This window comes from Melospiza melodia, chromosome 20 (assembly GCF_035770615.1).
Source record: "Melospiza melodia melodia isolate bMelMel2 chromosome 20, bMelMel2.pri, whole genome shotgun sequence".
Classification (NCBI taxonomy): domain Eukaryota; kingdom Metazoa; phylum Chordata; class Aves; order Passeriformes; family Passerellidae; genus Melospiza; species Melospiza melodia.
In genome coordinates, this window is record NC_086213.1 from 2,717,256 (window position 1) to 2,741,034 (window position 23,779).

Sequence of the window (23,779 nt, forward strand, 5' to 3'; positions counted from 1 at the left end):
GCCCCAAGCACTTCCCCTGTTTTTATTTATCCCTTTAATCTCTTTGCCATTAAAAATGCATCGCTGGGGGCTCGGGGAGGGCGATCCATTAGGTGGGAATGGGCTCCCACAGTGCACAGAGATGTGAGGCTGTGAGATTCCCAATGTTCCTCAGCCTGGGGGCTCGCACCGGGGCCAGCCCCAGAGCTGTAAATCAGGAGTAACAGGGTGCTCCCTGCCATCAGCCTTGGGGCAGGATCCCCAGCTTGGCCCAAGAATTGTGACCCTGTGGAGCCTCTCTGAGCGCCCCAGACACATCCTGGTTCCTGCTGGAATTACTGTTAACCCAGGTGAAAGCACTTCTGGGAAGGGGCTTGGGCTGAGCATCCTCCCCATCGAGGCAAAGGAGAGCGAAACATTCATCAAACCAAACATAAAATACCAGGGCATGAGACGTGGAGAGGGGGATAAAAGCTCTGGGATCCATGGGAAGAGGCAGGACAGGACCTGTAGCAGGATCCACAGCTGGAGTGGGCTGGGGGATGTGGCAGCTGCTGGGAACAAGCCAGGTCCCACTGCCCCAAAGTTTAGGGATGCTCCAGCCCCCGGAGTCTGGGGGTCACAGTCCCCCAAACCAGTGCCCACGGGTGCTCCCAGGGCCTCACCCCATCACCCTCCACCCCAGCATCTCCAGGAGCCCCCAGAGCCCAGAGCGCTTCAGAAATCCCAGTTTTATTTCAGATCGGAAACAACCAACCAGGAAGAACAAAAAAAAAAAAAAAAAACCAACCAAAACCAGAAACAAGAAAACAAAACCACAACCCCAAAAACCCCAAAAACCCCAAAGAATGAGAAAGGGCCCCAAATCCGAACCAGTCCGTGCCCAGGTGGGTGCTACATACAGGCTGGGGGTTCCGGGGCGTGCGGGGCTCCCCGGCCTCGGGGTCGCTCCGGCTCTTCCCAAGGAGGGGTCGGCTCAAAGTGCATCAAGCAGGAGGTCAGGAATGTCCCCGCACCGAGGCACGGGGACAGGGAGGGGCTCTGGGGGGGTGGAATCCAGCCCTTGGCAGCCAAGTCCATGCAAACGCTCCCGGCTCTAGGAACCATCTCAGGCGCGTGTATTGCTTAGGGGATGATTTGGTTTATCCTAAATACGAGAGCTCTAACGCTAGAGCGGAGAATCCCACGGGATCCGCCGCGGGAGGGGGCTCACGGGGCTCCATGCACGTCGCATGCACTCACGGGTCGGATTGTGTCTGGCGAGGGGGGGTCGGCGTGTCGGTGTCGGTGCCAAAGTCTCCGTGCTCTGCCCCGGCACGGCGGGGCCCCGGCGCGGCTCTGTCCCCTCGGCCGCCCCCCGCCCGGGGCTGGGGGGTCACGTCTCTGGGCCACAGATGGATGGACATAGAGATATTTATAGATATTTATAGGTGTCTCCTCCTCGCTGTCGCTGTCGCTGTCTCTGCGGCGGGGCTGCCCCGTTACTTCATCCCGCTGCGCAGCACCTGGTTGGCGGCGATGAGCATCACGCTGATGATGAAGGCGATGGCGAAGGCGCAGATGAGGCTCTTCCGCACGCAGGTCTGGCGGATCTGCTGGCTGGAGCAGGCTGGGGGTGGGACAAACAGCGCGTTACCCCATCCCAAATACACTCTGCTGTGCTCAGGGTAACGCCGTGGTTTGGCATCCCCGGGCGGGGTTTGGCATTGCACTCACTCTCCACGTCCACGGGGCACTCCTCGGCCGTGCCCATGTGGCTCTCCTCCTCCGTCATGATGATGTTCTCGATGTCCTTCATGGACAGGTGCTCGCAGAAGGTGTCGTACAGCAGCCGCTTCAGCTCGTCCACCGTCAGCTTCTGCATGTCACACTGTGGGGACAGGGACTCGGGGTGACCCCAGGGCCGGCAGCACAGGGGGCTCCAAGAACCTCTGGGTGTGGTGGTTTGGGTCACCCTGGACTTGTCTGGGAAAGGCCTGGTGTTCTGGTGACGCCCAGCAGAGCCGGGGACACACGGAGGGTGCTGGCACCAAATGTGGCCTGGTCGTGACAGGGGCACAGGGGATGCACCCTGACACTGATCCTGAACCTCATCCCGCTCCTGACCCTGACCCCCGTCCTGACCCTGACCTCAATCCTGACCCTGAACCTGTTCCTGACCCCAGTCCTGACCCTGACCTCAATCCTGACCCTGAACCTGTTCCTGACCCCAGTCCTGACCCTCGTCCCACCATTAAACCTGATCCCAACCCTCATCCTAGCCCTGACTGCAACCTAACCCTGATCCTAAACCTGGCCCTAACCTGACCCTTAAACTATTGCTGACCCTGACCCCAAGGATTATACTAACCCTTAAACTGGAGCCTGAGCCTGAGCTTGACCCTAACCCCAATCTTAAACCTAATCCTGACTCTTAAACCAACTCTAACCTCATCCTTGACCCAGAGCCTGACTTTCGCCCTCTGCCCATCCTCAATTCCAGCCTTGACCCTCATCCTATCCCTGATCCCAACCCCAGACTTGGCCCTGACCCTGAGCCTTCCCTGGTGCAGGTTCTGGGGCGATGCTTCAGGAGGGGACAGGGGTGTCCCTGCCTTCCTGTGGGGGACACTGATGTCCCTGCCTTCCCAAGGGGACAGGGGTGTCCCTGCCTTCCAGTGGGGACAGGGGTGTCCCTGCCTTCCCAAGGGGACAGGGGTGTCCCTGGCTTCCCAAGGGGACAGGGGTGTCCCTGCCTTCCCATGGAGGTGTCCCTACCTTCCAGAAGACGGTGTCGAAGTCGGTGCCGTGGAACTTCTCTGGGATGCCCGAGGTGGAGAGCTTGGGCCCCAGCAGTGTCACAAACTCCTCAAAGTCCACCTGCCCGTCACCTGCGGGACACAGGGCTGGCTGTCACCCCCTGCCCGGCCATGGGGCACATGGGACACTCCCCCTCCCAGAAGGGGCCCCATGGGTGGTCACAGATCCCCAAAACCACTTGGGGACCTCAAAATCAGCTGGGAACCTCCAGCAAATTTAGGGAACCTCCAACTTAGGCCAGGATGCCCAGCAGTGGATGGGGTCTCCAGTGCCAGCCAGGACCCCAGGGCCCACTGGGGACACCCTAATACCATCTAGTCTCCCCAGAATGGGATCTGGAACCCCAGCGCTGGCTGGGGAAACCAAACATCATCCAGGACATGAACATGAGCTGGACCCCAGTTCCAGCTGGGACCTCAATTCCATCTGGAGGCCTCCCAGGGCTAACTGGGGACCACAAATGTTGGCTGGGGACCCCCAAAACCAACCAGGGGCTCCAACACTGGGTGGGGACATCCAGCAAAGATTGGTGTCCCCAACACCAGCCAGGATGGCAACACTGGCTGGGGTCCCTGGTGCTGGCTGGGACTCTCACTGCTAGGTAGAGCAACACCTGGGGACCCCCAATGCCATTTGAGCCCCCTTCCAGTGTCACCCGGGGACACCCAGTGTCACCTGGAGCCCTCAGTACTGGCTGGGGAAGCCAAACAATGTCCAGGACTCTGAACCACAGTTGGACCCCAATCCCAGCAGGGACCTGGGGGTGGCTGTGCCCTGGGGGTGGCTGTGCCCTGGTGGTGGCTGTGACCCTGGGGGTGCCTGGTGGCCGTCCTGGCCGTGTCCCCTGGCAGGGGGGGGGACGCTGGCGTGGGGCTGTCAGGGCAGCACTAACCATGAGTAATGAGGGGAGCGGCGCCTTGGCAGCGCTGCCGGAAAGGCTTTTAAATGGGGGAGAAAAGGAAAAGCAATAAATTAAGGAGCTCTTTCAGGTCCCTGTGGGCGAGGGAGGGGTGGGGACAGGGACACGGTGACAGTGAGTGCTGGAGGGTGATGGGTGCTGAGGACACGACCCAGGGTGCAGGGGCCACCCCTGGGTGCGGGATCCAGCTGGTTTGGTGATCCTACAAACATCCAGGACCCTTAAATCGTTCCAAACAGAGCTGCAGTGGCGATGATGATGACGATGATGATGATGGTGATGATGGAGGATGAGGGGGAGGCTCCAGCGGGAGGCAGAGCCTGGGTCAGTCCCATCCCTCATCCCGTGTCACGTCCAGCACGTGGGGTGGAAATACGGGAGAATTTTGTGTTTCACCCATCTGGGGGTCCCATCCCCGCCCCCAGCCCGGTTTGCTGGGGTCCTACCGTCCATGTCGAGGCGCTGGATGATGACCTCCAGCTCCACCTCGTTGGGCATGTACCCCAGGGAGCGCATGGCCGTGCCCAGCTCCTGCTTGGAGATGAACCCGTTGCCATCGCGGTCGAACACCTTGAAGGCTTCGCGGATCTCTGTGGGGGGAGCAGCGATGGGTCGGGCTGAGCTTCCCCCTCCAGCCCCGCAGAACCCCTGTGGGGGTCCCTCCTGCCCCGCAGACCCCAAATATTCCAGTCACCCCGAGCACCCACCCTGCCCCTGCCACTGCTGCAGTCGAAACCGCGGAGTTCTGCCCTAAAACCGCGGAGTTCTGCCCTAAACCCGCGGAGTTCTGCCCTAAACCCGCGGAGTTCTGCCCTAAACCCGCCGCGTTCTGCCCTAAACCCGCCGTGTTCTGCCCTAAAACCGCGGAGTTCTGCCCTAAACCCGCCGCGTTCTGCCCTAAACCCGCATCCTTGGGTGAGCCTGGGGTGCCACCAGGTGGGCACTGCCACAGGGGCATCCCCACGGGGCTGCAGCATCCAGCCGGGAGCATCCCTGAGGATCCACGGGGACTGTCCCCACCCCGGGGTCTCAGGGTAGGATTGTGCCCCATCCCATGGTTTTAGGGTGGGTCTGTGCCCCCATCCTGGGGTTCGGGAGTGGGTGCTGGAGCTGTGCCACACTTCACCCAGAAAAAAAAACCCAAATCTTGACGAAATTGCTGCAGTGCTCAGCCCTGTCTGGTGCAGAGGAGGTGGAAGTGGGGGTTTGGGGTTTCTGGCTCGAAAGGAACCCCTGGGATGTGGGGGAAGATCCCTCAGGGTGGCAGGGAGATGCTGCAGGGAAACTGAGGCATGGCCTGAGTCCCTTGACTCCACCCCAGCTCCTGCTGCCCTCAGGACTCTGCTCCTTTTCGGGGCAGGTTCTGGCTTTTTGATGCCACCTGATGTGCGGAGCTGGAACCGGGCTGAGGGGAAAGGACCAGGGAATTTGTGCTGGGGACATTGGGAAGCCAGGCCAGGACATTGGTGCCTCTTCCTGCTCCATGTGGCTGCCAGGGGGACTCGTGCTGGAGGATCCAAGCAGGAGAAATGGGCTGTGGAACTTTGGGTTTGGGGGAAAAAAACCTATATTGGGTGATAGTTGTGACCCCAAGTGCTTGGGAACATCCCTGTCTGGATGGTGCCACATCAGCGACGTCTTCAGGGTGTTTTGGGGGAGTTTTGTGGGATTTTGGCCTGTCAGTCTGAGCTTCCCCATGGCCAGTGTCCCTGCCTGGGCAGGGAGATCCTCCGTGTGCTCCTGGGGGGCCTCACTACACCCCAGGCACCCCCAAAATTCATCCTTCAAGGATGCTCATCCCAAAAACTCCACGGTGGCTCCTCATCCGTGGCTCAGGGTGTTGGGGGACAGGCAGGGACAGGTCCTGGCAGTGGCCAGGGTGGGGTCCTGGCTCCCCACTGAGCACCCCCTGCCCCAGTGTGAAGCCGTGTCAGGATGTCACCGGTGTCCCCGAGCCTCGGGGACAGGGGGAGGTGGCACCTTGTGGGGTCCCCCTGGGGCTCCCAGCAGTGCCATCGGTCCCCACTGCCACAGGTGGGTGCTGAGGGAGGGGGGGACACCAAACTGGGGACTGGGTGAGCTGGGACAGCAGCCCAGGGACACGGGGAGTGGCACATGGACACCACGGAGGGGGGTGAGCACACACAGACAGACACACGGACAGACGGACAGACATGCACACACAGACACACAGACAGACACAGCTGCAGGACTCACACACAGCCCACTGCAGCGAGGCTGGGACACCCTGGCAGTGACACTGGAGCTGTGCACACACACACAGACACACAGACACACAGACACACACACAGACACACACACAGACACACACACAAATACACAAAGATACATGTGAACATACACACAAACACACACACACACACACACATACACAAACACACAAATACACAAACACACACACACACACACACATACACAAACACACAAATACACCAACACACACAAATACACAAACACACACAAACACACATACACAAACACACACACACAAACACACACACAAATACACACAAACACACATACACAGACACACAAGCACACACACAAACACAAACACACAAACACACAAACACACACACACACCTCTTGCACTGACACTGTGTGTGCACGCACAGGGACACAGCCAGAACCGCATCACAGTGACGCTGTAGCTGTGTGCACACACTCACTGCAGTGACGCGGGTGAGTGTGCAAACACAGCCCAGCACCTTGGGGCCATGTGCTCGGGCACACACACACACACACACGGGTGCACTCTGCACACACACACACACACAGGTGCACTCTGCACACACACAGACACACACACACACGGGTGCACTCTGCACACACACACACACACGGGTGCACTCTGCACACACACACACACACACGGGTGCACTCTGCTCGTGCACACACACACACACACACACACACACACACGCACGCGCACGCACTCACAGCCCCTGTTCATGGATGTGCATGTGCATGGATACAGCACACCCCAACACCTGGCAGTGAGGCTGTGCCTGTGCGTGCACACCCCAACACCTCGCACAGATGCACCTGTGCATGTGCACAAACACACAAACACCTTGCACTGAGGTACTGGTGCATGTGCACACGCACTTTCCTTGCAGTAGTGCTGCACTTTTGCACACACAGACGTGCGCAACCACAATGCAGTGGTGCTGTACATGTGTGTGCACACACCAACTACCAGCACAGCTGTGTTTGTGCATGTACACACACACACACACACACACACACACACACACAGCCCCCTGCAGTGACATCGCTGTGCCTGCACACCCACACCCCCTTGCAGTGGTGCTGCACTTGCGTGTGCACACGCATGGACCTGCACAACCACGGCACAGCAATGCTGCACTTGTGCACACACACACACCAACACCATGCACAGCTGCACGTGTGTGTGCACACAGACACACCAACACCGTGCACAGCTGCACGTGTGTGTGCACAGACACACCAACACCGTGCACAGCTGCACGTGTGTGCACAAACACACCAACACCATGCACAGCTGCACGTGTGTGTGCACAAACACACCAACACCATGCACAGCTGCACGTGTGTGTGCACAAACACACCAACACCATGCACAGCTGCACGTGTGTGTGCACAAACACACCAACACCAGCACAGCTGCACGTGTGTGTGCACACAGACACACCAACACCAGCACAGCTGCACGTGTGTGCACAGACACACCAACACCGTGCACAGCTGTACGTGTGTGCACAGACACACCAACACCGTGCACAGCTGTACGTGTGTGCACACAGACACACCAACACCGTGCACAGCTGCATGTGTGTGTGCACAGACACACCAACACCGTGCACAGCTGCATGTGTGTGTGCACAGACACAGCCCCATTGCAGCAAGGCTGTGCTGGTGCTTGCACACACACACACACACACACACACACACACTCCCAGCACGTTGCAGAGATGCTGTGCCCGTGCACAGGCACACAAACCCCTCTGCAGCAGGGCTGTGTGCACCAGCCCGTCCTGCTGTGCCACCGTGCACACTCACACAAACACCTCCTGCAGCCAGGCTGTGCATGGGCACACTCACGTGCTGCAGTGGCACAGACACGGGCCCAGCCACGGAGACTGGCACAGCCACAGAAACTGGCACAGCCACACACACAGTGGCACTGGCACACACACGGTGGCACTGGCACACACACGGTGGCACTGGCACTGGCACACACACAGTGACACTGGCACTGGCACACACACAGTGGCACTGGCACACACACGGTGGCACTGGCACAGCCACACACACAGTGGCACTGGCACTGGCACACACACCGAGCCACCCTGCAGCGAGGCCGTGCATGTGCATACAGATGTGTGGCCATCCAGATGTGCGAGCACGCAGACGTGTGAGCACACCCCAGCACGGTGTGCAGGCAGGGGGTGTGCCATGCCCGGGCACACACACACACACACACAGCCCCTGCAGTGAGGCTGTGACGGGCATGGCAGCGCACACGCACACCCTGCAGAGCTGCACTCACACTCACACACACACACACACTCACACACACACACACACACTCACATGCACACACACACATTCACACACTCACACACACTCACATGCACACACACACACACTCACACACACACACAGCCCTTGCACACTGCTGTGAGCGCCTGCTCGGGGCTCCCAAATGGATTCTGGGGTTCTCCTCTCCCCCAGCCCCGTGGCTCCCTGCCTCAGTTTCCCCACGGGGACGCCGAGGGCTCCACGTTCGGTGCTGGGCCGAGGCTGCTCTCCCCAGGCAGAGCGGGGCCATGGTGGGGTCACCCCCCGTGCCTCAGTTTCCCCGCTGGAGCAGCGGGTGCTGCACCCCTTTCCCCCGGGTTCCCCAGGGACACCCCAAAGCTCGGCACCGCCAGTGCCCGTCCTGCCGCCCCGGCAAACTTTTGGGGTGGAAAAAGCCATTGTGGAGGCAGCGGGCTGAGCTCGGCCCCTCTCGGGGCACGGGCGGGCAGAGCCCGGCCGGAGTCCGGTGACACCGGCCCTGCGTGCAGCCGCCGTGACCCGGGGGTGGCACGGGTGACAGCCGCCCCCCGTCCCCCGCGCCACCAGCCTCTGTCATATTATGACAGCGGGGAGGGGGTGACCCCGCCGCGGCGCGCAGGGGAGCGCGGCCCCCCGCCGCTGCCGCCGGTGCCTGCTGTGTCATATCGCCACAACCGGGGGGCCCGGGACCCCCGCACGCCTCCCCGCTCCGGCTTTCCTCCTTCCCCTCCTCCTCCTCCTCCTCCTCCATCCATCCGCATCCCGCTCGCCCTCAGCCTCCCCACGGCGCCGGGGGAACGCGCGCCCCGACTCCCGCACAGCCGCATCCCGCGGGATGGAGACGTCCCGCTGCCCCAAACCCCCGCGCCCCGCGGTCCCCCGGGATGCCCCCCGATCCCCCCCGACCCCCGGGCAGCCCCCCGAGCCCGCTCACCCTCCAGCTCATCCTCGGGGATCTCCACGGGGCGCTGCTCGGCGAGGATGTTGGGGACGGTGTAGATCCCCCGGTACATCAACGCCGCCGTCACCGGGTGGAAAGGCATCTTCGGGGCTCCCCAAAAGCCAAAGTTTAAACCCAAATCTCGTCGGGTCGAGGGGGGGCTCCCCCCGGTCGGTGCCGCCGGACGCTGAGCGCAAGTTGCCGGTGCCCGGCGCCCCCCGCCCGGTACCCACCGGCCAGGGGGGGCCGGGGCGGGCGCTCCCCGTCCTCCGGGGCCGGCGGCGGGACGGGGCTGGCGGCCGAGCCCCTCACGGCGGAGTCAGGGCGCGGGGGGGCTCGGCTGGGGGCGGCCCGCTTCCCCCGCGCACATGCCCTCCCGAAGTGGGAGCGGGAGGTGAGAGCATCCAAGCCCCGGTTAAATCCCGGTGCGAGCGGCGGCGGCGGGGGGGACGGGGCTGGCCATGCCGCTCGGGGCCCCCCCTCCGGCCGGAGCGCCCCCACAGCTCCTCCCGGGGCTCCCCTTCGGCCCCGGGCCGCTCACAGCCCGCGGGGAGCCGCTGCCGCCGGGCCACGCTCCCCGGTGGGGCCCGGCATGGCGGGGCCGAGGCCGAAGGCGGCCTCTTCGTCTTCCTCCTCGCTGCCGCCGCTCCCGTTGTGCCTCCCCGCCAAGTGTCCCGGGCAGGCCGGGGCTCGCTGCCGCCGCCGCTCAGCCCCCGCCGCGCTCCCGCCGCCCCCCCGCCGCCGCCGGCAGCCCGAGCATCCTCGGCCCCGGCCCCGGCGAGCGGCGGCGGAATCCGGGCAGCGGCGGCGCCGGGCGGGTTTTGAACGGTCCCGCCCGGGAAATGGGGCTGGGGGCGGGGGGGAGGTGGGGCCTGCCCGGGGGGGCAGCGCGGGGGGAGCGTCCCGGGCCCGGGCAGCGAGGGGCGGTGGGAGATGCTGGGGGTGCTCGGGGGGCTGCGGGTCCCTGTGGCACCACCCCCTGTCCCCGCAGGGGCCGCCCCGGGGTCCCCACACGCGGCCGTGCCCAGGGAGTTGTCACGCCGAGGTCCCGGCACCCCGGGCTGCCACCACCCCCAGGGCACCCTGCTCGTGGGGCGGTCGCTGTGCCAGGGTCCCCGCAGCACCCGGACCGTCACCATGCCAAGGGGCCGTCACCTGCATTGGCACCCCAAACCCAGACATCATCACCCCCAGGTCCCCGCACCTGGCACCCCCGGGCGCTTGTCACCCCTGTGTCCCTACACCCTGCACCCCGGGCTGCCACCACCCCAGCGCCCCTGGATGTGCCACCCTGGGCCGGCCACCACCCCGAGGTCCCCAGGGTGCTGAGGGGTGACAGGGACCGCAGGGCCAGACCCCAGGCCAGACCTCCTGCTCCCACAGCAGGGAGAAGATGAGCCCTGGGAGAGGCAGGAAGCAGGGCCAGCAGCAAAGCCCTCCATCCCTGTCACCTGTTCCAGCCATCTCCCGCTTGTCCCCAGCCCTGGTCACATTTTTCACCTTGTTTCTCACTTGGACATTGATTAATCACAGCTGGGCTCCTGCGCCAGGGCAGGTCCCCACCGAGCCATGTCCACACAGCATCTGTGTCCCTGTGCCATCCCTGTGACACCTCTGTGCCATCCCTGTGCCATCCATCCCCTGTGCCATCCATCCCCTGTGCCATCCCTGTGCCATCCCTGTGCCATCCATCCCCTGTGCCATCCCTGTGCCATCCCTGTGCCACCCCTGTGCCATCCCTGTGCCATCCATCCCTGTGCCATCCCTGTGCCATCCCTGTGCCATCCTTGTGACATCCCTGTGCCATCCCCTGTGCCATCCCTGTCCCATCCATCCCTGTGCCATCCCTGTCCCATCCATCCCCTGTGCCATCCCTGTGCCACCCCTGTGCCATACCCTCTGCCACCCCTGTGACATCCCTGTCTCATCCATCCCTGTCCCATACCCTGTGCCACCCCTGTGACATCCCTGTGCCATCCCCTGTGCCATCCCTGTCCCATCCATCCCTGTGCCACCCCTGTGCCATCCCCTGTGCCATCCCTGTGCCACCCCTGTGCCGTCCCTGTGCCATCCCTGCTCTCAGGCACATGGCAAGGAATGTCCCCAGGAGCAGTCACACCTTCCCTCCCAAGTCCCCCTGTCGCCCTTCCCCGGGCTGGGCTGTCCCAGCAGCCCCGGCCCGTTGGGCATTGGGTGACACAGTGTCCCCCGTGCCTGGGTGGCACCTCTGGAGCTGGGGACAGTGGCACAGGGAGGCTGCCAAGGCGCCCTCTCCGCACATCCGGAGGGAGGGAAGGGCCTGGAGGCTGGAAGGACGCGATTCCCAGCGCTGGCACGGGGTGGGAGAGACAAAAGCGGAACAGTTGGCACCTCCCAGGTCCTCAGCGGCCACCAAGGATGCGCCAGAGCCACGGGCAAACTGAGGCACGGCTGGACAGGCTCCAGATGTGCCTCTCATCTTGGCACTGCCACAGGAACCCCAAAAACCTCGGAGCGGGATTCCTGCTGCTCCAACAGCCGCTCCAGCGAGCCCCCCCCGTCTCCTGCAGGGACGCGTGCTCAGCCTCGCCCAATTCTCTCTGCCGGCGATTTCGGGGCTGCTCCGGCCTCCCGTGTGCCGAGCCCTCCATCCCCCGAGCCCCGGAGCCCCCCGAGCCCCCCGAGCCCGGCGCTGCCTCCCGCAGCCAGCTGGGGTCCCCTTTAAGCCGCTTTTTAGCTGGGAGAAAAGAAATTTCCCTCTCCGGCAGCAGCAAACCAGCCCGGCGGGAGAGGGGAATTCGGGGATGAGCAATTCCCGAGGCCGGGGGCTCTCAGCTCCCTGGGCACGGTGGCTCCTCCTGGGGAATCGTGGCTCGGGGGTGGATTTTAACAACTCTGCTGAAATTCCCTCCCGCCCTGGAGCTCGGGATGGGTTTGGGGCACCCTGCGGATCTGTGCCCCACAGTGTCAGAGTCTGCGGCTGAGATCCCAGCACGTGAAGGGGAAAGTGCCGATAATAAGAAGTGGTTTTTTGGGAGAAACAACCCCCTCAAAAAAGCAAAGCCTGATTGAAAATCTCCTCCCTTCGTGTTTTTTTTTTTTTTTTTTTTTTTTGTTTTTTTTTTTTTTTAACAGATCAATTTGCTCCTCGATGTTAACGAATCTCCCTCCCAATTAATTCTCCAGAGGCTCTGGGGTGGAAACTCATTAATTTGTCACCACCCAAATCCCAGCAGGGATAACAGGGCCAGTTCCTGGGCTTTTCCCTGCAATTCCCAGCGGAGCTCCCGGAGCAGCGGCGGGGCCGAGGCGGAGCCGCCTTCCCCAGGGCCGGGGCGGCCGCTGCTCCCCGGGGATGGGGATGGGATGGGGATGGGATGGGGATGGGGATGGGCAGGCGGCGCAGGGAGGGGGAGAAGGGAGGAAAATTAATTGGCTTAATTGCATTTGAAGCCCTGACAGGGTTTTTGTTCATCAGGGATCCCCGCTGGAGGCTCCCGAGTTTCCCGCAGCCCGGCTCAGCCGCGCTGCTTCTTCCTCAGGGATGAAGGCTGGGACGAGCCGCGCTGGCTCCCCCTGCTCTGCCCCAGGTCCCTGCCCGAATTCCCCCGCCGATTCCGTGGGGAGAAGCTCCGGGGTTTGCTCGGAGCTCAGTCCGATGGGGTGGAGGCAGCGGCACCCCAGGGATGTCACTGTTGGGATGTTGGGATGTTCCTCTCCACAATTCCCCTTTATTTCACCCCAGGACAGGGCCAGCCTTGCCAGCACGTCAGTGCCACTGTCCCCTCCGTCCCTTTGTCCCTCTGGAGACAGCAGCACTTTCCCAACACTCCCAGCTGTTTTCCTAATTAGCTGATCCCCTAATGAGGCTGGAGGAGCTCGATCCAGGCCTGGTGTTGTGTGGTTCATTTGCAGCTTCAGGGCAATTTCACTGTCAAGGGCCCTCGCTCTGGGTTCACACCCCAACATCACATCCTTCCTTCTTCCAGGAGTTTGAGGGGATGGGAGGGAAAAGGGCTGAAGAGGCTCTGGCTCAGGGATGGCACTGATTGAGCTTTAATTAATCTGCTCCTTGTTTATCCCTCCCGTGGCAGCCGAGGGGCCCTTCTGGCTCTGCTGAGACTGCTGAGCTCCCTCCTGCCCTGAGGGATGGGATGGGATGGGATGGGATGGGATGGGATGGGATGGGATGGGATGGGATGGATCTGTGGGATGGGATGGGAAGAGAAAGAATAGCAAGGATGGAATAAGAAGACGGCACAGAATGGGAAGGGATGGGGTGGGATGGGATCTGTGGGATGGGATGGAGATTGGATGGCGTGAAGACGAGGGTTGGAATGAGTTGTGGATGAGGTGGGATAGGATGGGATGTGATGGGGATGGGGATGAGGAAGGGGATGGGATGAAGATGAAGATGAGAATGGGAGGAGGATGAGGATTGGGATGGGATGGGATGGGATGGGATGGGATGGGATGGGATGGGATGGAGTGAGGTGGAGATGAGGATGGGCATAAGGTGATGATGAGGATGGGGATGACATAGGGACAGGGATAGGGGTGGGATGAGGATGGGGACAGGGTTGGAAATAGGATGGAGTGAAATGGGGATGAGGATGGGATAGGGATCCCTCACTGGAGTGGGGAAGGGGGTGGATGTGGATGGAAATAGGATGGGGATGGAATTGGAGATGGGGATGTCCCAGAGCCACAGGAGAGCTGTCAGGGATGAGGAAATGGCAGGGGATGGTACAAACCTGTGCTGGGTGCTCTGAAATCCCTCAGGATAACCCCAGGGACCTCCTGGCAGCCTCAGGGGGCTGGGATGGGGATCGGCCCCACAGCGCCCTCCGGACACTCCCGTCACAGCCCCGGGCACCGGAGGGGACGGGAGCGCCCCGGGGGTGTCGCTGTGACATTTTAAAGTCACTGGCACCGAGCCCTCAGAGGCGCCGGAGCCATCAATCTCCCGGGGCCGCGCTGTCAGGTGGGCATTTAGTGAAATGTTTCCTAAATGAACGCTTGATGGGAGAAGAGGGATGGCTGCAATGTTCCGAGCCACAAGGTTACCCCGGCCGGCGGCTGCCAGCTCCCGGTGCCCGCTGGAAACCCGGGAATGCGGCGGGGAGAGCCCCGGGGAGGGTCAGGAGCGAATCCCACCCGCGACGGGAAACACCGGGCACGGCTGCGGGCAGGGAGGGACGGGGGAATGGGAAAAGCCCCGAGAGCTCTGCTGAGTTTGGGTTCTGAGGGGGGAAATAGCCCTGCCAGGGAAGGAGGCAGGAATTCTGCTTAGGGGGAATTGTTCTTCATGGAAAAATGGCACGAACCGGGATGAGGCTGCTCTCAGCGCCCTCCTAGGGGAGGCAGCCCGGGCTGCCGAGGGCAGCGGTGACTCCGCCCGCTCCTGCCAGGAGATGGAGCAAGAAACAACGCGCGGAGATCTCGGTCAGAGACCCTCGAGCTCATTTACAGCATCCGAATGACGGTGTCGGAGAGCACAGGGAGGAGTGCCCGAGCACAGGGAGGGATGTGGCGTTTTCAGAAGGGAAGGTGGCGGCTCCTGGAGGGAGTTTTGCCTCTGGGACATCAAGCCTGGCTCTGCTCCCATCCCGCTGCTGGTTCAGAGCCACATCAGCTCCATCTGTCCAGGATGCTGTGACCTGTTGCAGTGGGATGCCCTGTGGTGCCAGAACCTGGTGGTGCCCAGTACCAGGATGGCCAGAAAGGGGCGGCAGGGACATCCCTGCAGGGCTGTGACCATGCCCAGTGTCCCTGTGGCCAGCAGGGTGATGGCAGTGGGATTCCATCATTCCTGCTCCAGAACTGGCCCCAGGGCAGGGATGGCAGCCCCTGCCTGGTCCTGCAGCCCAACATGATCCCACAGCCATCACCCCTCACCCAAAACCTCACACTCAGCTCCAGGGATTCACCCTCTGCTCACTGGCAGCCAGAGCAGCTCCACATCCATCTGGTTACACAACATCTGGATGGATGATGGATGGATGGATGGATGGATGGATGGATGGATGGATGGATGGATGGATGGATGGATGATGGATGGATGGATGACGGATGGATGGATGGATGGATGATGGATGGATGGATGGATGGATGGATGGATGGATGGATGGATGGATGGATGATGGATGGATGGATGGATGGATGGATGGATGGATGATGGATGGATGATGGATGGATGGATGGATGGATGGATGATGGATGGATGGATGGATGGATGGATGGATGGATGGATGGATGGATGGATGGATGATGGATGGATGATGGATGGATGGATGGATGGATGGATGATGGATGGATGATGGATGGATGGATGGATGGATGGATGGATGGATGGATGGATGATGGATGCATGGATGGATGGATGGATGGATGGATGATGGATGGATGATGGATGGATGGATGGATGGATGGATGATGGATGGATGGATGGATGGATGGATGGATGGATGGATGGATGATGGATGGATGGATGATGGATGGATGGATGGATGGATGGATGGATGGATGGATGATGGATGGATGGATGGATGATGGATGGATGGATGGATGGATGGATGGATGGATGGATGGATGGATAATGGATGGATGGATGGATGATGGATGGATGGATGGATGGATGGATGGATGGATGGATGGATGGATAATGGATGGATGGATGGATGATGGATGGATGGATGATGGATGGATGATGGATGGATGGATGGATGGATGATGGATGGATGATGGATGGATGGATGGATGGATGGATGGATGGGCATGGCAGGGACAGCACCAGGCTGGCAGCTGGCAGCCAGGAGGGAATGAGGTCCCCCTGTCCTCAGGAAAAGAGCAGCATCCAGCTGCCTGTGACCCCTGGCATCAGCGTTTTACCTCCTCAGCCGCCCGGAGCTCTGGGTGCCCTGAGCACCCTGAGGTGCCTGTGGGCAGGGCTGGGCTGTCCCTTGGGCTGCCCTGGTCCCCCCAGCTGCAGCCTGTCCTGCCCATGGCTGGGTGTCACTGTGCCACACTGTGCCCTTGTGCTCACACCCCTAACACGTACAGCAGCCCCCAGCCCTGCCTGTGTCCCTGTGTCCCCCTGTGTCCCTGTGTCCCCCTGTCCCCACAGTGACCCCTCCCTTGTCCCCCAAAGCCCCCCAGGATGCAGAGGGACAGAGCAGCAGCCCCTGGGCTGCACAGCCAGGCCAGAGCCACCCCTGCCTCAGTTTCCCCATCCATCCCCTCTGCCCATTCTCAGCTCTTTTCCCGAAGGAGTCGCTGGCCCAGCTGTGCATGTTTTGGGTGGGCTCTGAACCAGCTCCCTGGTGCCCCTCCAGGGCTGCTGCCTCTGGAACTTTCCACCCACAGGTCACCCTGTGTCCCCTCCGTCCCTTTCATCCCCAACTCTTGACATTTTATCCTATTTTTGAGAGTATTTAATGGTTTGGAAGTGCAATAATGTGAGTTGAGGAGCCCAAAGTGAAGAGCTGCTGCCAAAGCACTCAGGGGCTGCCTGGGATTGGCCAAATCCTCAATTTCCTTCCTCAGGAACCCATGGCTGGGGAAGGGGCTGGGAGAGGTACCTGGCAAAGGCTTTTTGGTGATTTCTTCTCCTCGAGCAAAGGCAGCTCACACCAACCCACACCCACAGCTCCTGTTGAGCTCAGTTTGCTAAAAAGGGAAAAAATCAGGGTGAAACTTCCTTTGGCAGGAGAGAAACGGTCTGGGATGTGCCAGGGAGGGCGGGCAGGGAGGAGGCTCTGGGCTGGGAGGGGGAGAGGCAACACTGGGGGTGTGCAAAACCCTGAGAGTGCAAAACCCTGAGAGTGCAAGGCTGGGAGTGTGCAGGGCTGGGCTGGAGTGTGCAAGGCTTTGTGCAGAGCCCATGGGAGAAACAGGGACCCCTGTGCCAGAGGGGGATCCATGGATCCATCCCTGGCTCCCCCCAGTGCATCCTCAGTGCATCCATCCCTACAAATCCATCCCTGCTCATCCATCCCTGCTCATCAATCCCTGCACATCCCATCCACATCCACATCCCTACAAATCCATCCCAGCACATCCATCCCTCTGCATCCATCCCTGCACATTCCAGCACATCCATCCCAGTGCATCCATCCCATCCCATCCCATCCCATCCCATCCCATCCCATCCCATCCCATCCCATCCCATCCCATCCCATCCCATCCCATCCCATCCCATCCCATCCCATCCCATCCCATCCCATCCATCCCCTGTGCATTCCCAGTTTATCGCCCTGCTCTGTGCTGGGTAAATCTCTGGATCCATTTCAGGCTGCAGGCGGTGCAGGTGACACACCAGTTCAATTCCTGTCACTGGAGGGATGTGGGAAGCCAGGTCACCCTGCCCATCCCTCCCCGGCTGCCTTCAGCCTCCCCAAACCCCCCTGGGTATCCCACCGCCATCCCCGTGCCAAAACAAACCCCACCCACCCCTCAGCCCTGCTTAAAACAGCAAAAACCAGAAAAAATCCCGCAGCCCACCCGCGGGCCGAGCCCTGGTGAGAGCTCCGTGAATGCCCCGGGTTGTGCTGCCGGAGGGCGAAGGAAAAGCGAATCCACCGGGCGGGAACAGCCCCGGGGCTCGCTGGGCTGGGCCGGTTCCATCCGTGACTAATTAGAAAATTGAGGTCAATGCAGCGCACCCTTTATTTATTGCAGGCAGGACGGGATCAGGGAGGGCAAACAGCCGCTCTGGGCACCCCAAACCCTTTTTCCCTCACGGAGGGGCACAAAGAGCCCCGAGGGAGCGGGGCCAGCGGGGCCCGGAGCGCTCCCGGTGCCGCGGGAGCCCCGGAGGGACCCCGGCACTGCAGCTGCGCCTCCCGTTAATCCCGGCCCCGCCAACTGCGGCAGCCGCGCTCCCAGCAGCTTTCCCGAAGGAAAAAAAAAAAACAGCAAAGAAGCCTCGGCTCCCCTCGCAGTGCTGTGAATTTTTATTAAAACAGGAGAAAACAGTTATTCCTTCGGAGTACAACAGTCCAGGGAACGGGAAGGCGGCTGTGCCAGGCCACAGCCATCCGAGCTGCAGCCGCGTGCGGGGAATGAGCCCGGGGTTAAATAAACAGCGCTGGGACGGGGGTTACTCCACACTGAGCCTCTGGGGGGCCGTGGGGAGGAGGAATTGGGGGTCCCGAGGGGATGTGAGGGATCCCCGGGGCAGCACCGGCTCTGGAAGAGGATTCCAGCCGAGAGGGGCCCAGGGTTTGGGACGGAGACAGGAAGGGAAGGTCAAGGCATCCCTGTTCCCCCAATGGGGGTCAGAGCAAGGCACCCGCGATGGGACAGGCGGGACAGGCAGCCCGGGCCCAGCCCGGGACAGCGGCACTCCCGGGGGATCCGAGGGGCTGGGACAGCCCGGGAGAGCCCGGCCCGGAGCCCCGGGATCCCCCAGCCTGGAGCTGCCCGGGTTCGTCACAGTTTGCAGGAACAGTAAGGTTTCATTTGGTTGGCACTAGCTGTTCTCCCGCTCCCTGCTCCCAGCAGAGAGGAGGAGGAGGAGGAGGAGAAGCCCTTCCTCCCACCTCCTCTCCCTAGGGGAGCAGCCCAGCATCCCCCCAGCCCCAGGTCCCGCTCCTCCCGCTCCCTGCTCCTCTCCCGCCCCAGCGCGGCGTTCCTGATTTACAGCACTCCACTGGAACATGCTCGGGATCCTAATGGAGCTCCCGGCTCCGTGCGGGGCTCCGGGGCGGGCCCGAGGGATTCCACACCGGCACCGAGGGCTCCAGGGCCGGCCCGTGGGATTCCAGACCGGCACCGGGGGCTCCAGGGCCGGCCCGAGGGATTCTACACCGGCACCGAGGGCTCCAGGGCCGGCCCGTGGGATTCCAGCCCGGCACCGGGGGCTCCAGGGCCGGCCCGAGGGATTCCAGACCGGCACCGGGGGCTCCAGGGCCGGCCCGAGGGATTCCAGCCCGGCCCCAGGGGCTCCAGGGCCGGCCCGAGGGATTCCACACCGGCACCGGGGGCTCCAGGGCCGGCCCGAGGGATTCCACACCGGCACCGAGGGCTCCAGGGCCGGCCCGAGGGATTCCAGACCGGCACCGGGGGCTCTGGGCTGGCACACCAAGCTCCAGAGCCCAGAGAAGCCAACCCCGAGGGGTGCCCACCCCTCCCAGGGAGACCCTCGGGCACACTCTCTGCTGGCTGCCAGGGTGGGCAGGCACGGCCACAGCCCCGACCCCGGCTCCAGGGAAAAGCCTGGAGGGCCGAGCCTGGAAGCAATGGTAGAAAAATAAGGAATAAAAGCTGGAAAACCCAGGAAAAGAAAGTGTCAGGAGGAGGATGAACGGCTGCAAAGCTAGAGACCATCACAGAGTCCGTGGGCAGCCGGGCCCGAGTCCGTGGGTGTGCACACGGCGGCGGCTCCGGGGCGATGCCGGCTCCGGTGCCAGCGGTTCCTCCCTAGAGCTCCTCGAAGAACGCCACCCGCGACTTGGTGCTCTGCAGGGTGAGCTGCAAGAGAGCAGAGCAGGGTCAGGGGGCAGCCCCAGCTCGCACAGCGCTCCCGGCAGGGAGCTGGGCCCGGATCCCTCGGGAAACACCGGGAATGTGGAAACCCGGGCGTGCAGAAAGCCGGGGGTCGTGCAGCCCCCACCACAGCAAGCACAGCCCGAGGGAAAGCGGGGACAGAGATTCCATCAAGGTCACCGGCACGGCTGAGGCTTCCATGATTGGAATACAGGGGAGGCTGATCCAAGGAGCCAGTGCTGGGGCCCCTGACAAGGAGGACATAGAGGGGTCTTGGGCAGCTGGAGGAGAAACACCTCAGCGAGCTGAGGGAGAACCCACTACTCCAACAGCCACCAGACACGTGTCCCCTCTGTCCCCACACAGGGCCCATCCTCTCCATGCTCACATCCAGCCCCATCCCACCACGTGTGGTCCATGCAGGCACCCTGGGATCTCACCCCACCCCACTCCATCCACCCATTGCACAGGACAGAGCTAGAGAGCCCTCACTGCCAGGGCTGTCCTTGCAGGCTCTGCAGGACCCAGAAACCCTCGGGAACCCTTGGAAACCCTTGGGAACCCTTGGAAACCCTTGGGAACCCTTGGAATCCCTTGGAAACCCTCGGGAACCCTTCCACATCCATCCCACAAACAACACCCCACGGAGCACCCCGAGCCCGCTTGCTGAGGGGCCAAAGAAGATAAAAGAATCCTCAGTGGTGGGGAAGAAATCCCAGGATTTACGGGCAGCCACCCAATGGAGTGCAGCAGCACAAGCGCCACCTTGCAGCAGCTGCTGGATCACCAGGAGTTTGCCAGAGCACGGGCTAATTGCCAGGGCTCTGTTTCAGCTGGATTAAGCACGGTGCCTTCCTGGGAATGCCGGTTTTGCTGGAACAGGAGCCCTGGGATCACCTTTCAGTGACTTAAACCCCTCAACGGAGCAGTCAGGCGCTTTCCCCCCCTCCCTGCTTCTCCCCCATGGTTCTTCCTCAGTAATTCCCTCTCAGCTCTAATGCCAGTCAGAAAAAAAAAAAAAATCCGTATTGCAGAGGAAATTTCTACAGGGGCTTAATAATCTTTTTTGGCAGCAGCTTCTGGGCCAGGGCTGGCTCTGCTCCTCCTCAGCATCCCCTCCAGAGCTGGCTGGAAGGTGGGTGAGGTGGGACAGGGATTCTGTGTGACACAGGCAGTGTTTTTCCTCCCTGAGGCTGGAGAGGGAAAATAAAAAGGAGCAGAGAGCCCCAGGCTGCTGCCAGACCCACTACTGGGGCCACCTGACAGGAACCCCATTCCTGGAAGTGTTCCAGGGCCTAAAGGGTCCAAAACAGCTGGAGAAGGACTTGGGACAAGGCCTGGAGCAACAGGGTAAGGGGGAATGGCTCCCAGTGCCAGAGGGCAGGGATGGATGGGATATTGGGAATTGGGAATTGTTCCCTGGCAGGGTGGGCAGGCCCTGGCACAGGGTGCCCATCCTGGATCCCTGGCAGTGCCCAAGGCCGGGCTGGACACTGGGGCTGGAGCAGCCTGGGACAGTGGGAGGTGTCCCTGCCATGGCAGGGGGTGCATTAAGATGAGCTTGAAGGACCCTCCCAACACAAACCCTTCCATGATTCCATGATCTACCTGCCATCCAGTCCTTCCCAAGGCTGTGCCTCCAAATCCATTCCCTCTGCAGCCTGGCTGGGGAACCAGAGGCTGGCACCCCCAGCCCACAGGAGCTCCCTCTCTCCCAGCACAGTGAAGGGAGTTCCCTGTGGATCACCCTGGCAAAGCTGCAGCTGCTGATGGAGCACAGCAGGATGTTCCCCTCAGGCTTACCAAGGAATCCAACTGTTCCACGCCTGGCTCTCTGCCTGTAGCTGCACACTGCTCTCCATTAACCCCCCACGTGTTTTGGGGGTCCTGGGGTACCCCCAAGGGCGGCCTGAGCCCAAATCTGTGCCTGCCTCAGGCTGGAGGTTTGGAAGCAGGAGGAGGCAGAGCATCCAGCACAGGTACAGGGGGCAGGGAGAGATGCAGCCCTGCTCCTCTGCTTTCATCCACAACATCCAAAGGCTCCTAGAGAGCCTCAGTGGAACCCTTTTAACCATCCAGGGAATGTGAGGCATGGGAAAAGCAGCCATACAGGGAGTCAGAGCAAAAGTGGGTCTGGAGGAGATGGGACCCCATGGAGAGGAGGGAGCACAGAGTTCCCAAGAGGGCTGCTGTGCCCTGTGGGTCACTGGCTCCCAGCAGTGCCCAGATTTTGCCACCTGAAAGGCAAACACCACAGGCATTCCTCCTGGCAGGGTGTCCAGAGCAGCTGGGGTGCCCCTGGATCCCTGGCAGTGCCCAAGGACGGGGCTTGGAGCAACCTGGGACAGTGGAAGGTGTCCCTGCCCATAGCAGGGGTGGGACAGGAGAAGTTTTAAGATCCCTTCCAGTGAGGACCAGGACCAGGATCAGGGCTGCCCAGCAGCTCCAGGCAGCTGCCTCCTCACATCTGACTACTCCAGAACCACCTGAGAGGAAACCAGGGCTGCTCCTCACTGCACCTGACTCTCCAATGCCCATGCCAGGGGGAAAACTCCCCTCAGCCCTTTTTGCTCCCTCTGTTGCTGTTTGCCTCACTGTGGAGCACAGGCAGGGCTATCCTTGGGAGCACCACACACACCAGTCCCAGGGATGCACTGGGGGAGCTCTGGGGCCATCCTGACTCATCCCAGGGGGTGCCTTGGGAGCTGGTGGGCACAGGGGGCTCTCTGCAGGGAAACCCCACTCCCTCAACTGCTCTTCCTTTCTTTTCTGCACTGGGATGTGAAAGCAAAGGGGAGAGCACCACCCTGTGCTGGCTTCTCCATCATCTGTTGGGGGGAAAGCCTCCAACACCTCCAAAATCTCTCTGCAGTCTCCACATCCCCTTCTGGCCAGGCGAGCAGAAATAAATATCCCTCCCCGTAGCGTAACGCTGTGCAGGGTGATTAAGAGGGAGTTACATCCTCGTCAGTGCGGAGAAAAGGAAAAAAAAAATTGATTTACAAGCAGTATTATGATAATCTCCTTCCTGCAGGAGGGAGGGTGGGCTCCCCATGCTCTACCAGAGCCATCAAGGAAAATTTAGAGGGAGAGAGAGGCAGCGCAATTAAGCGGCCTGAGCTCAGAATGAATCAAGATCTCAGGAAGGGGAGAGAGGGAAGAGTCCTGCTCCCTGCATTCCTGCACTGGGGCTCCTCTGAGCCTGCTGCTCCCCAGGGCTGCTGGGCTGATTTGATTTAGGCAACACAAACAAACCAAAGCAGCCCAGTAAGTGCTTGGTAGGCACAGGCAGTTTGGAGCAGGTAACCCAATAACTGCAGGCACAGCAAACCCAACCCAGGGAAACCCCCAAGGCTCCTGTGAGCCCCCAGAGTGGGGCAACAGGGAGGGGCTGCAACTCACACCAACTGCCCCCCGGTTTCCCCCAGCAGGGAGAGGTCTAAGATGTCTCATTCCCTTGCTGTTTCCTTGTTTACCCTGCAGTATGGCCAGGCTGGAGGAGAGGGGAATCTGTGCCACCCTCACCCCGTGTGATGCCAAGATGTTTTCCTGCTGCTGGGAAGATCTACAGTCCTTGCTAATCACCACCCAGTGCTCCACACATTAAATCCTCTTTACTCCCCACTGGTGCCTCTCCCCATCCCTGCCCACTCCCCGGCCCCACCAGCCAGGTGGACCTCTCAATTCCCACTGTGTTACTTTTGAACCCAAAGCCTGTTTTCCTGTGATTCTTCCCATTTCCCTCCCTCTCCTCTCTGCCTCCCACGCTGCCGTTTATTCTCTCCCGAGCACAACTGTCCCCCAGCCCCCGACGCTTTGATGAGCCCGTTTGAAAGGAGAAGATGACGCTCCATGTGAAGGAAACGCTTTTCAAAGGCTGCCACAGAAATAGCTGATAGGCCTGACGTTTCCTACTTTCCTCTTGCTCCTTGTAAACAAGGAAAAGAGGCTGCTGTGTCCCAGTTTAACTGCCTGGGAGTTTCACTTCCCAGCTCCGAGGAGAACCAGGAGGAAAAGGAGCCTGGAAGGGATGTGGTCTAGCACACGTGGGGGTGTGTGGGCAAGAGGCACGTGGGATGAGCCTCTGTCTCCTTCTGCATTTGGAAAAT

General features: G+C 61.3%; 2 protein-coding genes across 6 annotated transcripts in view; both read right to left on the reverse strand.

Annotated features, from left to right (window-relative positions):
* Positions 1 to 690: 690 nt before the first annotated feature.
* Positions 691 to 9,866, reverse strand: CABP7 (calcium binding protein 7). The gene is made up of 5 exons (XM_063173286.1): positions 9,198 to 9,866; positions 4,144 to 4,287; positions 2,737 to 2,849; positions 1,696 to 1,849; positions 691 to 1,588 (listed from the first exon to the last, which is right to left on the reverse strand). The coding sequence occupies exons 1-5, from the start codon at positions 9,304 to 9,306 to the stop codon at positions 1,461 to 1,463; spliced, it is 648 nt and encodes a 215-aa protein (XP_063029356.1). The 5' UTR covers positions 9,307 to 9,866; the 3' UTR covers positions 691 to 1,460.
* Positions 9,867 to 18,113: 8,247 nt separating this feature from the next.
* Positions 18,114 to 23,779, reverse strand: part of NF2 (NF2, moesin-ezrin-radixin like (MERLIN) tumor suppressor) — a 49,113-nt gene continuing 43,447 nt past the window's right edge. For all 5 annotated transcript variants that reach the window (XM_063173382.1, XM_063173386.1, XM_063173381.1 and 2 more), the window contains one exon: positions 18,114 to 19,655. In XM_063173382.1, the coding sequence (XP_063029452.1) occupies positions 19,605 to 19,655 (51 nt within the window). In that variant the 3' untranslated portion in view covers positions 18,114 to 19,604. The remainder of the gene's footprint in view (positions 19,656 to 23,779) is intronic.

Bases quoted from the DNA above. Each gene is read 5' to 3' on its own strand.
- CABP7 (XM_063173286.1), bottom strand. From the start codon at position 9,306: ATGCCTTTCCACCCGGTGACGGCGGCGTTGATGTACCGGGGGATCTAC. The intron at 2,850-4,143 runs GTAGGACCCCAG...TGTGTCCCGCAG, and splicing joins CCAGCGCCTCGACATGGACG to GTGACGGGCAGGTGGACTTT. The intron at 1,850-2,736 runs GTAGGGACACCT...CTGTCCCCACAG, and splicing joins TCGACACCGTCTTCTGGAAG to TGTGACATGCAGAAGCTGAC.